At 37.7% G+C, this 18,309-nt stretch overlaps 1 protein-coding gene across 2 annotated transcripts in view; it reads right to left on the bottom strand.

Moving 5' to 3' along the window:
• gig (tuberin) overlaps nucleotides 1-18,309 on the bottom strand; it is a 33,037-nt gene that overhangs the window by 8,706 nt on the left and 6,022 nt on the right. The window contains exon 3 of one of the 2 annotated variants that reach the window (XM_065229636.1): nucleotides 6,543-8,971. In XM_065229636.1, the coding sequence (XP_065085708.1) occupies nucleotides 6,543-8,971 (2,429 nt within the window). The remainder of the gene's footprint in view (nucleotides 1-6,542; nucleotides 8,972-18,309) is intronic. The other variant, XM_065229637.1, reaches the window with a different exon arrangement.

The raw sequence follows: 18,309 nt of genomic DNA, 5'->3' as shown, positions 1-18,309 counted from the left end.
AAACAATTAATGATATTTTGCCGAAGGTTTTTTGAGAATCAAGTCTGAATCAAGTGACTATGTGATGAATAATTTTGTTAATATCGCGCGAAAATCTGTCAATGACTCAGCACTGATCCTGATTCTGACTCATCAACACTTTTTGAGAATCGTATTAATAAGCTCATAAATTGCTCTTTTGATTGTCGATTTTTCCATATTCAGGTGGTGGAAAGTTGAATCTCTCGCTAAGATGTGCTCGTTCCCCCGCTGCTGGCGTGCAAAAGGACCAGTACTAGTAACTACACTACATGGCATATAATGTCGACTCAAATTTACGTTTAAATTACTCAAACTCTAGAAAACGTAGTTTACTTTTAGACTGAGTAAAATTTTCCGAGCCTCATGAATCTTTTCGAATATCAAAAAATCGAGGAAAAATCTACTCATTCTAGAAGTATACACTTAAATAATAAATCATATATCCAATGGAAAATATTCATTAGAATTTCAGATAACTTTCAGGTGATATCATAATTGGCAATTGCTACACTGAGAAAACTAGAATTAAGATTTTTATAATGCGTTTCGTATGAACGAGCATTTTGAACTGTGAAAATTATTTCATACGACACGTATGTTTTCCATAGCAGGCTTATACAAATTGCACGTCTCAATTATGATTTTCATACGAAACGCGTTTGAAGTTCATACGAGACTACAATGAACTTTATTAGTTTACCTTGTGTGAAACAAATTATACGTCGTTCGTATGAAACGATCGTATGACGTTTGTTCAAAGCAAAACAATATGGCGTACGAACAGCAATTATTTTCGGATCTCAAGGTTCCAGTGGATGCTTTGCCTGTGTTCAGAGGTAAAAAACGCTAAATTCAGTGTAAAAGGATGTTCCGGGTACAAAATAACATCTATATTACTATTTAATCAATGAATTTCTATTAAAATTACAGAGTGTGGTGTAAATACGGCAGCCTTAATAACGTGGACCAAGCAAAAGATATTTCAGGCATTGTCTCGTGCTAATATAAACTAATATATTTTTTCAATTGATTTATTTTAGCTGCAGGTTAAATCAAATAAACAATGCAAATCAAATTATTTAATTATTTGTTTTACTAAATTAAATTAATCTCACATGAAAAATAAAACAAAATCTGAAGGACTATTAATATTCACGGTTTCATAGTTGATACGATTATATTCCGTATTCCACTCATTCAAAATCCATATGAATGAAATATGGTTTTCATAAGCATAACGTACTATTTTCATACGACAGCTTTATGAAACTTATATCAATATATAGCGAAAATCATAAGCGATAACGAAGGCGTGCGTCTATAATGCTATCGTATGAAGTTCAAAACAAATTCTTTTGGTTAAAATCCATAAGCATTTCGTATGAAATTCGAACGAAATATTTCCTCAGTGTAGACAAAATCACATGAACCTTATATGTTAAATGAAATTTAAGTTATTTATCATATAGAACTCATGTGATCACATGAATGTTATGTGAACTTCAGATAGATATCATTGGTTTTAATGGAAAAATGTAACGTGCATTCCCAATAGAAACTACATGAAAACTTTTTTCTGTGTACTAATTTCATATGTACATCGAGATGTTGTTCATATTAGAAAACACATTCCTGTAAAATTTCGTAAAGTTTTACTCAGTCTATGAGTTAACTACGTTTTCAAGAATTTAAACATTGTTGGCAAAATCATCAATCAAATAATATTTTCCCGCTCTTATACACTCTCAATATCACGTGTGATAATTCAAGAGCAACATGTGAAAAGGGCATACAAGCTTTTTGTAAACAAACCTTCTTATGCCCTTTTTTTCGCGACCCATGTGACACTAACGCAAACCATCAACATCACCCGGTAGGCGAAACTTTCCCGTTCCCGATGATGTTGTTAGTTTACGTGGGCGACCCTCGGTTGGCGAGAAAAGGGTTTACAAAGATTTGTTTACAAAAAGCTTGTATGCCCTTTTCACATGTGGCTCTTGAATTGATCAAAATATCATGCTTGATATTGATTTTACAAGCTCCTTCGATATTGCGAGACTATTCACAGCATGCAAAAATCAAACTGAGAGTTGACTCTACACAAAAATTATTCCGTTGCAGATCGGTTTCTTAGAAAGAGAAAGCGTAGTTTGCTATCTTTTTTAAATCTTCACCGATGGCAGACACGAAGGGACTGCTGCAAGCCGTTATGGAAGTTTCGGTTGCATTCGAGTGTAAAGCAAAAACCATCAAACTCAATCTCACCACAGTTTGCAAATCAACCGCAAATGTTTGTTTGTTGATTTTTGTCTACAAAAATCAAGCGTTATTTTGGGCATTTTTGAGATTTGATTTTTTGATATTTTTCCAACACTGAATATGAGCGAACTAATCTCAACTTGGAGTCGGCCTAATTTGTCGTGTAATCGTAATTTATCTTTTTTAGAGTTGCTTTTAACGTATACGGCGTAAATGGATGCATTCTAAACTCCAATTAGGTTCAATTCGTTAAAAGCAGGTCTTTTTGCTCGAACAGGACTTTCACCAGGTAGCACCCCCCCTCCCCCCATTATTAACAAAAGCAATCAGGACCCTTTGAAATGTTGACACTGAATTTACAGCAAGCTTAAGTATAATTTTTCAACTTGATTCGCTAACATTTTTTTTTTTGTGCAAAACATTTTTTAGTCTAAACAATCATGAAATCATAAAAATATCGTTTACATTCTATGATTTTATTGGAAAATATCAAATTTTCAACACCATTTTGAAAAATTAGTGGCGAGTCAAAATGGTCGGATTTGAGTTCAAATTTGATTACGCATACCAGTGGTGGCTACAGTGTGACCCGTGGGTCGCACAAGGTGCTTGAATCTCTATGATGCAACAACCTCAGTTCAATTCTTATTAAGTTAAGATCCTCTTAACCGTTCAGAGTATGGAGCTTGCACGGTACCCTCGTCGCAATCTTTTTGCAGGAAATCTTCTAAATCATCATCAGACTTCTTTCTGTCTACCTACTAAGCACATATCACGACAGCAACATAAAACATTACGGGGAAATTTTAGAAGAAAAAAAAATCAAAGTCTACAATTTTGATTTTATTTTTATTTTTGTCAAATCCGGTATTTATGAAGATTAAAAAAAATCCGGTATTTATGAAAAATTAAAAAAAAAATCCGGCATCATGATTTTTTATTTCGCAGTCTAGGATTTTGAATTCGTTAAAACCAGCTCTAGATTCCAAATAATACTGGGATAAAAAAAATTAGTTAAACATCTTTAATTACTGAGCCTTGTTTTTATAGGTAAAAAAGCTAAAAATTAATTCTAAATCTGGGTTCTCGACAGATTTTAAAACTTCCAAGATTTTGGAAATCATTATTTAAAAACTCGAAAGTCGTAAATAATTTTTCTCAAGACTAAAGTTTTTTTTCAAGTTCAGTCGTTCACTTCTCCACATTCGGTCCAATCGATAAAATGGCTCTTGAAGAAAACATTGTGTCACGAACTTTGCCAGAATCCAAGAGACAGGTTCAGTAGCGCTGCGCTTGAGCAAAAGCGGAAGTGGATGCAACGCATAGAGAAATCTAAGAGGAAAGGGAGAAAACTGGCTTATTTTTGTCTGTGACTTGTTCTTCTTCACTCTCGGAAACGACCGTGCAAAAACTATTTCATTATGGGCAGTCGACTGTCAAAATACAAGAAAATAGATTCCCTGTTGTAGAAATTTGCGCGTTTCTATACGTTCACCCGACCAATCAGACGCTGGTTCGCCTTTGACAGAATACTGTTTTTTTTTCATGCTTTATTAAAGAGATTTTTAGCCTTAGGCTAGTTCATCTCTACAGAAAATTGGTTAAAAAAGGCCCCCTATTGTCTCTTCTTTCTCTTAGAGAGAAATGAGCAAATACGCAAATTTCTCTTGAGGTTGGAATCTTTGCTATAAAATCCGTACCGATGCAGTAACCTTTGATCATTAGATGACGTGATAGTGCCTGCCTCATAGCGGTTGTATAAGAAAACGGGAGAGCCGCCAGTCTTCTTGATATGTTATCTTCGCTTTAGGCATAGTGGCCAGGCCCAAAACGGGTACCTCATTTGGCATAATGCCGTTTGAAATAATACCATCTGGCATAACTTCCATTCAGAATAATGGATGTATGGAGCGTGCAAAATATATGAAACAACTGTCCATGCCCAAAAGAAGGGAAAATACCCATTACCTACATGATAATCTTCCCTGTTTTTGATCAAGAGCTACCTTTCATATTCCGTTGAAGTTCAAAAAGGAAGTTGAAAAAAAGAAGGTAAAAGAACTATTTGTCGGTATAGGTACATTGCGTTTTTCCACGGTTATGCGAAGCGGTATTATGCCACATGGGGTACATACTCCCCTCATACCATTAGCCATTGTACGAAATAGAATAGAGCTCTCTAATTGAGAATTAGTGTAGAATTGAAAGTATTTAAAAATAGTCACAAAAGCAACACAACAACAAAGAGACAAAACAAAAATGGCGGCATTCATCTGCGTAAAATAAGCTTTTTTTTCTGGAAAAGTTGAATATTCGGGGAAGTGAATTGTTCGAGGTAATGGGGTATTCGGGGTAACGGCACTCGGAGTATTGTCATAGAGTCACTATCAAGATAGAATCGTAATGTTGAATCGGCGGGATTTTGGAACAGAACTTAATCCCTACGTCAAAGTTAAGAAAAACGCACATAAATGATACGCTACACACTAAGCAAATTGAATAATAAATAATGCAATTTAAACACTATTATCGCATGAAGTTAAATAGATTTTACTAATCTACCATCGTGTTACATTGCTATCAAGATTTAAAATTATCCGGATAAAACTTCTTCTAGGTAAGAGCGCCAATAATACCAACTAAATCCATAATTTGCCCAGTGCTAGAATCTACATGCTGTCAATTAATATATCTTACACAACAGTTTGTGAATTTAGCAAAAAAAAATCAATGGGCAAAATATGAACGACAGGAACGAATTATTGGTGTTGTTGCAATATTTTGAAATCATACAAGCAGCGTTCCGACAAAATTCTTAAACTCAAATCTCATTCTTGAGATTATTCGCGTATGATGTCGTTTTCGTTTTTGCGGTGTAGCTACACCGGTGCTACACTGCCGTACACCGAAATAATTTAGGGTGTAGATATAGGATGCACTTTTGTTTACAAACAAATTATGTTGAGCTGTTAAAGACTCGCGCTCATTCCTGCTTACACTACACCGGTGCTACACCGCAAAAACGAAAACGACATGAGTTTTGCCTTAAGAAATTCAATTGCGCACTAATCACTGATGTTCATTGTTATCAGGGTTACTTTCTATCATTTTACAAAAATGGGATCATGGAGTCATAATATATTATGATGATAGGGGAAATGGATGTAATGTCCATGCAATCGACTTAATTTTCAATAGCGACCAAAAATATTCATTAGTACCGTCCCAATGCCGCGTTCATCTACATATAATTGATAAATAGCAAATTTTTAGCGATGGGCCCAATCTTAGATTCATAGGCCAACATTAGAGCCATTTCCAAAAGGTTGCAAAGTTTGTGTTTGTGACACATAATTTTGTTTGCCAATTTCCCTTTATGAGAGTTGTAGTAATAAGCGATTTTATCTTATTCTCTCAACCATTCTTCATTCTTCGCGATCGCTGTTTATGACTCATTGAAAGCAAAATTGGCAGGTCTTACGGTAACTTACAAATACAAATTATCATTATAACATCTTATGATTCCATAATACCATGAAACAGTATTTTCTGCAAAATTAATGGAAGTAGCCCTGATTGTTAATACTCTTGTTTTTTGCATTATTCAATGAAAAATTAACAAAACATGCTTGAACATTAGGGTGGGTCAACATAAACAAACATAAACATAAACAAACGAATTTGGCTACGATTAACATTTGCCGGAGAGCTTTAAAGTTTGTATGGGAAACGGAACGCAACTATTCATCGTTTGTATTATTCTCAGGTTTGAGCAATTTTAAGAAATTTATGAATTTTTAACAGGCAAAAACCTTACATTCCGTTTCCCATACATTTTCCCAAACATTCTTAAAAGTTCCCCCGTACATCTAGATCATAACCAAATTCATTCAAATTTGGCACAGTTGTTAGGGAACTCAATACACATCGAAAGACCAGTGGGGAGCTGGGAATCGTAGAGTTGACTCACCCTAACGAGCATGCCATAAATTGACGGTTTTTATGAGTTTAAGGCTATGGAATGAATGCGAATTGTTGCCGTTGTGAATGCGTGAGAATGTTTTGCCGATTCGCACACGAGTTTATTCTTTGCATGGGGGGGGGGGGGGGCTCAATGAATAACATTTGAGAATGACATTCCGAACACTGCGTACCAGAGAACCGAAAATTACACAAAATGCCCAGACACCATGGACGAAACTATCCGGATAAGAATAAAACCCGATCGCCCGACCATCTTAAAACCAAGAATAAACTCTTACCTACTATGTTGCAAACTTGCTTTGGTATACCTTTTGTTGACGATAGACTGTGTCTCGGCAGCGGTCGTGTTGCCACTGCCCGGCACGACAACGCCAGAATCCTTGTTCGAGGCGACACTGGCGGACTCGGGAGACATGGGCAGTCCGGTGCTAGTGGTGCTTGGTTCGGACTTGTTGGTTGCAGTTTCCCGGCATGTTGTGTAACAGCGGTCGCACAACCCGTTACGGAAGGGAACGGCCGAGCACCCACTGGTAGTAATGGTGATCAGATTGTGGCCAACAAGCCAAGTGTTCGACTGACCACCCCGGAGAAGAAACTCGGAGGCAGGATTCCGTTTCGCCAAGCCCGAACAAGGCGAAAATGTATGATTTGCCATAAAATCAATGCAAGTCTCTGCCAGTTCTGAGTGAAAATTGTACAGGTCACTGTTGAAATTTTGTTTGGTAGCTTGTTGCTGGGACTTTTGATTTTGCTGTTGGATGGAGGCTCGATCCCTTCGCTTAGATCCCTGTTCAGTGAGGCTCGAGCTACGCTTGCGATTTGATGAATCTTCATTAGCCTGGGAATAGTCTGTGCGCTGTTTGGACCCGTCTTGAAAAGGTGTGTGTACATACGACTCTAGTCCCTTGACTATATAGTAAACCAGATTTTTGCGCATTGGAAGACGGCATTTTAGGAACCAACCAGCAATGACGTGGTGAGCTAAAGAGACGGTGTAATGATCGTAACGATATGGATTCGTATACGGGAACGACATGGCCAGCACATACATATATTCCACAACCCGGAAATTGGCAATGCGATCATTAGGTAAGTGGCTAAGAGTAGAGAGAAATTCTAGCACCGGAACGGCAACCGTAGTCGTGTTGGCCATTTTGCTAAGCTCAAAGAGCAAATCGGTGAGCTTTGACACCAACGGATCCGGCATTTCCAACAGCAAAACAGTAAGAGTTTGAATGCACACCTGAGGCCTTCTTGAAATTAGTCCCTGCTTCAGGGCGTCGATAATGTGTTTCTTAGTAATCGCCTCCAAATGCTGATGATATGTGGCCAAACTTGCAAGTGCTGGCAAAACTAAATCATGGATATCGGATAGAGTCGGTTTAGACTGATAGCACATAAGCTTTTCCACCAGCATTCTGTCGTTGTACATTCTGAACAGTGTCTTTGCCAGCGAATCAATGTCATTGCCCTGAATTAGTGCTTTATTTTCCATTATATTTGGCAGTTCGGACAGTACAAGCTGAACTACATGCCAATCTTTTTCCTCCTTCAGGCAATCGACAATGATTTGACAACCACGTTTGATTGAAATCGTGGTTAGACTCGTTGAAGGCATGACGTCAACTGTTTTCATGTTTTCCTGTTGTGCTAGGTTCAGTTGACTTGACGATTGGGCTTGTTGTGATAAGCCCACCTGTTGTTGTGGTTGCATGCTTTGGTGCTGATAAGGGCCTTCGATGCCAAGATAGTGACTGAATCGCACTCTGTTGTCATTCTCCGGATCGGGGTATCCAATGTGGAACGATGCGTTAGCACGGGCTTTTAACATCCAGCTGAAAATCTTGTATCGAACAACGTTAACATGCTGGAATACCATGGGTTTCTCATAATGAGCTTCCAATAGCAGCATAAGCAAATGGTACACCTTGATTGCATGTGTCGAGGGAACCCGATACAACTTGACCGTGAAAACGCGGATCAATCCATCCACCAGAATGATAATGTCTTCTACCTCTTTGACAGAGTGTACCACTATCCTGTCCTGTGCGTAGCAATCATAAGGGCGATGAAGCATTTTACCCACAATTTCCAACAGCTCAAAGCAACGTTTAGTATCGCAGTGGAGAACAAATTCGATCAATGCACCTGCCACTGCCTTTCTCACTTCTGCATCGGTTTCGTGGACTATTCCACCCAAGTGGACAATCACTATGCGTTCTAGAATTTCTTCTTCGTAAATAGCCCGGTTGACTGCCATTATACGAACCAACGCTTGAACGGCGTAAATTCTGATCATAGTGTTCTTCATCTTGTAGAACCGATCCATGAACGAACAAAGTTCCAGCAGCCACTGCGGCCGGGTTGCTGAAATTTTTGTGGTCATGTACTCAATCAATCCTCTCACCGAAGCCTCCGGACGTTCGATGGAGACTTTCTCAATCAGTCCATATATCTTCTCCGGATCGGCATTGATTTCACCCTTTTGCAGCAACTCTTCGATTAGATCGAGTGTTTCGTGGAAATGCTTTACGACGTGATTTTCGTTGGGCAGTTTGTATTTCGCCAAATTGGACGATATTTCGTTCATGATGTCGCAAACGATGTCCCACGTTGGCTCATTGAGCTCGGTGCCACTTTTTTGAATCAACCGGTGGATGCTGAGGATGACTTCATAAGTGACGACCACATGTTCACTTTTGAGAGCCTGAAACAAATGGACATTGCAGAAGATTATTAGGTATCTCTTAACGACATATGATGACTTTGGATACAGCAATATAAGAGAACAAGGGGCAAGAAGATCACCCTAACGATAGTGCGTTGATATATTTGATTCCGTGAATATTTAAAGGAGTATGTGCACCAAATTGTTAGTTTTTAACATTGTCTTCTTGTATCATCAATGGAATTAAAATTTAACCACATCCAAAAATGTTTATGATTTTTTCATGTCTGTCATATCTGCCTTCAAAAAATGCGGGGAAAATGTGCCACTCTTATGGGGCAAAAAGGCCATACGTCTAAAATGGAGTGAAACAGATTAATGTTTATTAAAAACCAACAATTTAGTATTCTTAAGCATGTCAGCCAACAGCTTTTATTGATGGTTCTATTAAAATTTTCAAGTCAGGCATGGAAAATCATTTGCATTACATTCATTTGCCTCTAACTTTTTTATCAACAGAATTCCGCAAAATGATGTATGAAGTTTTTGTAGGTTTTATTATTAGATACAATTTTTGTTAACATTTTAAATCCGTATCTCTTATGCATGACGAACCAGAGCAAACAGAAGCCACTACTGTTTTTCAGTGAATGTATTTTACATTCACTGAAAAACAGTAACAAGTTCTGTCCGCTCTAATTCGTGATGCATAAGAGGTAAAGATTTGAGCTATGGGCAAAAGTTGTAGCTAATAACAAAACCTACTAAAGCTCAATACATCATTTTGCGGAATGCTGTTGATGAAAAAAGTTAGAGGCAAATGAATGTAAATAATTTTCCATGCCTGTTTCAAGTTAACGATATTTTTTATACAAAACCTACACGGTAACAAAAAAATTCTCAAAATTAAGTTTAAAAAACTCAACGTTGGGTTCTATCATTTGAGGTCCACCGTTGAGTGTATCAGAAAAGCGGCGTTGGTTAAAATTTACTCAACTATTGAGTAATAATAAATGAACTCAAATATAAGTTTATTTTCATTGAGGTTGCTTTTATGCGCCTTTAACCATTTCATTTTCACAAGCGTTGATAGACAAGGGGGGCCCCGTAATCTCAACGTCCATGGTTCGGTTCCAGTCTGCTCCGTTTTATTATTTTTTTGTTAACTTGGTCAACGCCAGGATTACTCAAAATTGAGTTTTCTTCTTTAACTTAATTTTACCTAGCCCCACGGAAGCCACGTGATGAGTGAAAGGAACTCAATTTTGGGTACTTTTTTCTTACTGTTATACACCAAATAATGTAAATGGAAATTATTTTTGATACTATTTTGTACAGGTTGTTTTGCAAAATTTCACGAAAACAATGCATATCGGAACCACAAATGACCAAAATTGTGCTCTCTTGTTAATTTTTAGAAATATAATGTTTGATCAATTAAAGAAAATATTTAATAACTTATTGTTATAAACCCTTTTCTTCCCAGAAGGTTTTTCGTTGTTTTGAAATGCAAAAAAGTGCTAGTGCATTGTTGCGGTACGTTAGAAGCGTTAGGTTCCTATTGATGTATTGTTGTTGGACTGGTAGCGATCAATGCTGTCAAAAATAGTGATTTTAGTGATCATGTTGAAGAATTAAGTGACCAAATAATGGCTAATAGGATAGCCGTTAAATTCCAGGAGTTTCTGTCTAGGGCCAAGGTAGCAGAGGAGTGCGAATCGGATAAGAAGCGGAAGCTGCATGATAGGTAGCTAAACAGACTACGACAGGAGTCGCCGAGGGTTCACTCCATTGATGGGTTGGTTGTCAACCGATCGACGAGCGCATTCACGGAAGAACAATTGACACACCTCAACAAGGGGCTAGGATACGCGGTTACAACTAAGCCAGACGTGGAGCAGATCATCATTGACGTAGAAACAGCGATTACCAAGACACTTCCAACATCATCACAGAATACGATCAGGACTATCACGTCGAACATAATCAAGGACGGACAGGAACAAAGTCGCGCCAACGAAAAAGAAATTCGGATTGTAAAGGAGCTAAAAAGTAAAGCAGTATACTACGTGAAGGCAGACAAGGGAAACGCAGTCGTTATCATGGACAAGGACGATTACGACAATCAGATGACAACGAAGATTAACAACGGACCGTATAGACAGCTTCGAGTAGACCCCTGAAGAAGTGCAAATCGATATTAGGAGATGGAGCCGCTCGTTTACGGGAATCCAATCCCATCTTACCCAGGATCAAAGGTCTTCCCAAAATCCACAAACCGGGGAATGAAATGCGAGAGATCGTATCTGCAGTTGGTTCCCCCACCCACAAACTATCGAAGTGACTAGTCACAGAGTTCCAGAGTATGCCGAATCAGTTCCAGAGTAAAACAGTTAGTAACACTCAGGAGTTCACCCAGCAATTACAATCTTCAGGAGACATCAACGAGGACGAGATTATGGTATCTTTCGACGTCACAACAACTCGCTTTGATGGAAGCCGAGAACACCTCTGCACTTCCACGAGGAATCACTGGGATATTGGGTAATAGGGTAGGGTTTGCAGCAGGGTTCGTTTTGGTAAACGATAAGCTGAATTGGTGTCCTAACAATCATATAACGCGAAGGTGCTTGGGATTGAACCCACGGTCTTCTGCTCAGTAAGCAAAAACGTATGCCACTAGGCAGACGAGCTCCTTTTTAATCATCGAGTTGCTGGTATTACCATGTAGTCATGTTAACAAATAAAACGATTGACGAATCTTGAATGTGGATGGGCTTGAGATTAGACTGCTCAGTAAGCAAAACCGGTTGTTCTAAGGCCACCGAGCCCCTCATATCACATTATAGCGTTACTCAAGTTTTTATAACTATTCAAACCCGGCACCGACGACAACGAAAAGTTTTACAAAATACACGATAAACAAGCGATCTTACCATACATTTTTAATATGAAAAAACCTGGGACCGCATGCTACAAAAACACCCATCCAAATTTACTTTCATTTATATAAGGGGCTGTTCATTAACTACGTAGAACTTTCCGAGGTAACTGCTACAAGCAGGCGAAAGGAGCCCCAAAGGGAAACCCCATATCCCCCTTCTTGTGTGAACTTTTCATGGCCAACTTGGAGACAATCCTGCAGGAAAAAGGAATATTACCAAACCGTTGGTGGAGGTTTGTTGACGATATCTTCAGCTTAGTTAAACGGGAATCCCTTCCACAAATTTTAGATGAGATCAATAGAATTCACAAGGATATCAAATTCACTCACGAGGTAGAAAAAGACGGGAAACTCGCATTTCTCGATCTTCTAGTCATCAGGGAATCGTCATCATCTTCTTCGCTTGAATACGAAATTTACAGGAAACCAACAAGCACCAAAAGAGTAATCCCCTATACTTCCAACCATTCGTTTCAGCAGAAAATGGCCGCCTTGCACCACATGATTCATCGGATGCAGACTCTTCTACTCAGCGATACAGGAAAGGTTAAGGAATTACAGTACATCTTTGAAAAAGCAAGCCTCAACGGATACAAGGAGACCACAATCCAGGCAATCATCGGTAAAAAAGCGAGAATTCTACAAATGAGATTATTTACAACCCTTGCAACGAGTGCACAATGGTCCCAAAGCCGTATTTAGGAAGACAAAAATGTTTGCGTTAAACCCGTTGATTTTAGGCATATGTTGTCTTACGAAAAGTTTCTTCATATTTTTTGGCCAATTTTTTTATGTTAGTGAAATTAGGGTGGTCCATAAGATTGGTGAATTGAAAATGTGAACTTTTTTATTATGTTAGATACACCAGTGCAATCTTCTAGAAAGTTGCAGAACAATCAATTTGCGGCACCTTTGCTGAAGCCACCAAACTTCCATCTCCTATGGTTCATGAGTTATGATTTTTTTAAACAAGCAAGTTAGGGTGGCCCCTGAACAATTGGTTTCCTATGAATATCTTTTCATACGTTCATTTCTCGTAGAACAAATGTTCTAAACACTTTTAGAACTTTCAATGGCAAATATTTTTGCTGAAGCAATCAAGTTGCTATCTTTTTCAATTGGAAAGGCGATTTTCTTCAAAAAACTGGCATTTTTCAATTGTCAATATCTCTAAAAGGAGCAAACCGATTTTCAAGTTTTTAATTCCATTTGAAAGATCATTATTTTGTTCATTAACACCATTTTGGAGTGTCCGTTCCATTTGATCAACATATTACTTGTAAGCTAAGACCACAGCTAAAACAATTCGGTTTAAATTTAGTTTTCACCAGTAGACATAACCAGTTGAAATCATTGTTAGGATCCACTAAAGACCCAGTTAATGTTTTAGTTAAAGCAGGTGTAAATAAAATAAGCTGTAATCATTGTAACAAAGTATACGTAGGAAAAACCAAGATAACTTTAGCAACTAGATTTGAAGAACATATAGCGTATATATAGGTTAATAAGGCCAAAAAGCAAGAGGAAAAGGCCTAACATATGATTTCAAATCAAAGGTTGCAGAACACATATTCACATAGGACCACCAATGCAATGTTTTTCTTCAGTCGAGTATTAGTACAAGACACTGAAGAAGTATGCACAATTATCTATCGGACAGGACGTTCCAGGTCTCTCTGAATGGCATCACATCGGATGCCTTTAACATCGGTGCAGGTGTGCCCCATTGAAGCATCCTTGGGCCCATCCTGTTTAATCTATTCACCTCCAATATTCTGACTCTCCCTGATGGTCGATCGTTGTCTCTGTTCGCAGACGACACATCCATCGATCATCGGAGCTCTGACTATCAAACTCCAGAGAGGCTTGGATGTCCTGTCTGAGTATTTCAACAGCTGGAAGATCCGTATCAACTTGGCGAAGACCCAGGTCATAATTTTTCCACACTCAAAATCTCCCAGACCTGTTCCGTCTGATAATAACAAAATCTGCCTAAACGGCACAGTGGTGGAATGGTCCAAAGAGGTAGTCTACTTCGGACTAACACTCGACAGCAAGCTGATTTTCAGGGAGCATGTTGACAAAACAAAAACAAAATGCAACATCTTATAAGGTCGTTGTACCCGCTAATCAATAGTAGATCCACCCTATCCCTGAAAAAGAAGTTTGCTGTCTACAAGCAAATAATCCTTCCCGTCATAGAGTACGGGTTGCCAATCTGGAAGAGTTACGCACATTATCATCACCTCAAACTACAAAGGATCCAAACATTTTAGTAGTTTTCTCCGTCATTCGCTTTCGAGCAACGGACGGATAAGCATGACGTACATATGATAAGTATGATGAACAGCACGCATCGCACCAATACGAAAATGACGCAGTGTTGCCACATTATTTCCATTTTCAATCTGTATTTTCACCATAACAAATCTTTTTAATCTGTTTCTGTAAAACAAAAATCTGTCTTATCTTATTGTGGATCGTCGTAAATATACTTTGAGTTCATTTGAAGTTCATAAATAGTTTGTTCATAGTTTAGAATGTTGAAGAATGAATTAAGTTTGCTTTCTAAAGAATGAATCTCGAAATCCTGAATCTTGGTATTTTTTTTAGTGATTTGTATATTTTTTAAAAGTCTAAAAATACAAAAAATTAATTCCCAGTAATGAGAGACAAACCTGAAAAAATTAATGAAGAAACAATCACATTTTCGTAAAACTTGATTTTTTTTTTATATTCGAGATTACGAAAATCTTTGTCAGGTAATTTGTTTATTTTTTTTACTCAACAATTTTAGAAAATGAATAATAAGCATTAAAATTTTATGAAGTATTAGTTGTAGAATGTTATGCTCGATGTAACATTTTCTCAATTTCTTCTAATCAAACCAAATTTCAACTTTATCCTCGACTTTATCTAATCATTTGGCAGATTAAAAGGATATTGAATTCGCTAGCTAATGCTCGAAGCTATATACCTAAGAGTACTCAGTATTTTCGGGATGGTTTTATCTGTATTTCTCTATTTGCAATCGCGTTCATATGTTTTATCAACTTTATTGTATTTTGTCACAACACATAACGATGTTTAGTAGAATTGCATAGAATATTCTTAATTTCTGATATTACGCTAGTCAAATGTCAAATTATCCAGTTGACTGTTCTACTCACAAACTGTAATCAATCAGCTTGTGGGTTGTTAAAAAGACTTGTTTACCGATTCGATAAATAAAAAACTACAAGGCACAGTCCTATGGGGTTGTGCGCAATGCTGACGTAGGACTACGTGGTCTTATATAATAAATAGTATTTGTTAACTGCAGCAGGAGCTTGTTTTTTGTGTAGGAATAGGAATTTGAGCGGGCTTCTCTCTGTTTATACTCTTTAGTATGACTATGATTACTCTGAAAAGAACCTTTTGATATGAATTTTAGTTGGGATGTGTTCAGAAATTTAGCTTAAAGCCTTTGGAAGATGATGATGTCGTGTAGGCAGCTGGATCAGCAAATCGGACCGGAAAATCCCATATTCTTCGGTTCAATGATTGGTCACTCGCAAGAGTCTCGGCCCGTCTGCTGCTGGACATGGGTTGAACTGGTGTCTGCGACAGGTTGGAAGGCCTCAGTGTCCACCCAGCTAAAGCTCCTCCTTTTTTTAGTTTTTCTCGCTTCTCTCAAAAAGTTAGTAAATATTAGCCATTAGCAGAAAGACGCCTAACACTTTTTTCGGCGAATTTATGATCCTGTTTCAAATCATTGTTCTTGACTATGCCTGTTCAGATAAATTAGTACTTTTATTTATGTCGGTTACGCTCTCGAATAATTGAAAATTTCGATTAATATTCAATCGAATAGCTGGAAAAATCTTTAGATTAATCTTTAATCGAATAATTGGACCGCAAGGTATCCGTAGAAAATAGTGTAATTTCATGTTTTTGGTGGTCTTTCGAAAATGTCTAACAGCAGAATTGCAACCAACAAGTGTAACCCAATAACCAAAAGCGGTGCGATGCTAGTTTTCATTGCTAGAAGCTTAGAAGCAGAGGGGAGAAAGTCAATCCTCTTCATCGATTTCCTCTTTTGATGACCATGGCTGGCTTTACTAATTTATTTCGCACTATTTCTGCTAGGCTCTTCTATCATCCAGACCAACAAATGTATCAATGAATGTGCTTACCGTCGAGTTATTAACGAAACAGAAAGTCGATGAAGAGTATCGATCAAAATCACTTACGCCCCTGCTTCCAAGTTTGGTTACAAGATTACAACTCTGGAGAGCATTTCGTGTGCTCGTTGGGGGCGTGTGGTTCTGAATATGGCAATGAGTGTGTAAAGCATCCTCCCTATTTGCACTCGCCCAAAGTTCGGAGGGGAATGCCACTTTGACTTGATTCGTCTACCAACGACTCTCTGATGAAAGTGTAGGGGAAGCAGCAATGCTACATCGACATGAGCCATCAGAGATACAATTCTATGATGACTGTGTTGGGGAAGCAGCATATGCATGTTCGTAATTGGTAGATTTGTTAGTTATTTCGACGCTTTTGGACAGTGCGTGACGTTTACCACTATTGTAATAGTTTAAAATCAACAGTCGATGCGGAGAAATATTTCTGATCGACTGGTGATAAAATTATTTAAATTGATCCAGGGGCAGCTGAGTTATTAACGTTCAAAGTCTTTCATAATTTCGTTACATGTTCCATTTTCGGTTTTCACAAAGTGTACCTACATATAGAAATCACAGACGTAGTCCTACGTCAAAAAAAAATATCATAGTACCTGTCACCATGTGATATGGTTGATTAAACAATAAAAATGAAAAACAAACATCCTTTCTAACGAGCAATCAGAAATCTCGATGAATATTTCATCAAATGGTCCTATCTGCTTTGATCGATTTTCTTGATCGACTTTCTCTTTTCATAACCACTGCTATGCAAACAGATTTCGCGCTAATTCTACCACATAGTTTGATAAAGGAGGTTCTTATGTAGCGTCCAAAACGTCAAATACAATAGGGAAAGGTTTTGTAGCTGAGTTATTGGCGAAAGAGAAAGTCGATGAAGAGAATCGATCAATGCAGATAGGACCTTTTGAAATGTATATCTAGAAATCAGAACATCTGAGCATCAGAAGTCCATTCAAAATTAACGAAGATAATAAAATAAAAAGTGAAAAATTGGTACTTGGTTAATATAATCCAGAGTTAAACATACATTCAACTTATTTGATACATCTGTCTATTTAAAAAAAAAACTGAAATCTGTATATACAGATATCTGTACAAAAATGATGAGAAAAATCTGTAAAGGCTTCCCGCAATAGGAAGCATGACTAGGCCCCCGTCATCCGGTCGGCATCGACTTGCACTGGTGTGGCCACCATTTGGAAAACAACCGGTCCATTTCAGGGCCACCAATTCAAAAACGGAACTAAATGATGAACATATTTGTTCCGTCCACTAGCGGTCCTACGTCAAGCTTCCGTTCGTGCCCCTGGGTAGACTGTTTTACTTTTTCTATGTATTCTATAAAGAAAAGCGATCCAAATTTCTTGAAGAATTCCATGAGGGTTTCGGGAGAATACAAAGCGAATGCTGAAGAGAACCCCGAGAGAATTTTTTATTATGAGGTCTTCAGGTCTTCTACTTGAAACTTCTCGAAATTTTCTTGAAGTTAATGAAAGTGCCTTGAAATTCTTTTATATTTTGAGAAACTAGCCTGGTGCTCACAATACTTTTCATCAAATTTTTAAACTTTCCTGAACCTTTTTGGACTTCTTAAAGTTTCCTCAATTTTCCAAACCATTAAGAATCTTCTCTCAAGTTTAAACAGTTCGCTGAAGTTCTCGAAACTCCTTTAAAATTTATGTAATTTATCTAATGTTAACGATACTGCTCTGAAGTTCTCTGTTCTTTAATAAAGCTCTCGAAACTTTTCTAAAGTTTTTGTAATTTTCATGAAGCTTGTTGTACTGCTCTCAATTTAATTGAACTGTCCTAAAAATGTTTACGGTTCCGTAAACATTCAAACTTTTTTTCCTCTGTTCGGGACCTAACACCACTGCGACCAGTAATTTGATCTATTGTAGTATATCCTTTGTCTTTAGTGTAGTGCATGTCGTATTACTCCATCACTATTGAGAAATGATGAAGTATTCGATTTTTTTAAGGTTGTCATTCTTGCATTTATCTCAAGGATCCGACTCTAATTGAAAGGTCCCGCTATGTATACCCTTCGGTGTGAAACACCCTCCAAAGGCGCGCTTCTTTGTCAGTCAAAATTGGATTCCTTAGCAACAAAATTAAGGAATGACACCTATAACGACCATGCATTAGAAACCCTAGTCTTAACCACTTCAAACTAGATAACAACAAATATAAGATTAGGAATCACATAGATGAAGACTAACTAACTCATTTCTCCTTGTTTC

This window comes from Ochlerotatus camptorhynchus, unplaced genomic scaffold, assembly GCF_037179485.1.
Source record: "Ochlerotatus camptorhynchus isolate MF236.1 unplaced genomic scaffold, CSIRO-AGI_Acam_v1.1 ptg000317l, whole genome shotgun sequence".
Taxonomy (NCBI): domain Eukaryota; kingdom Metazoa; phylum Arthropoda; class Insecta; order Diptera; family Culicidae; genus Ochlerotatus; species Ochlerotatus camptorhynchus.
This window is presented reverse-complemented; position numbering and strand designations above follow the sequence as displayed.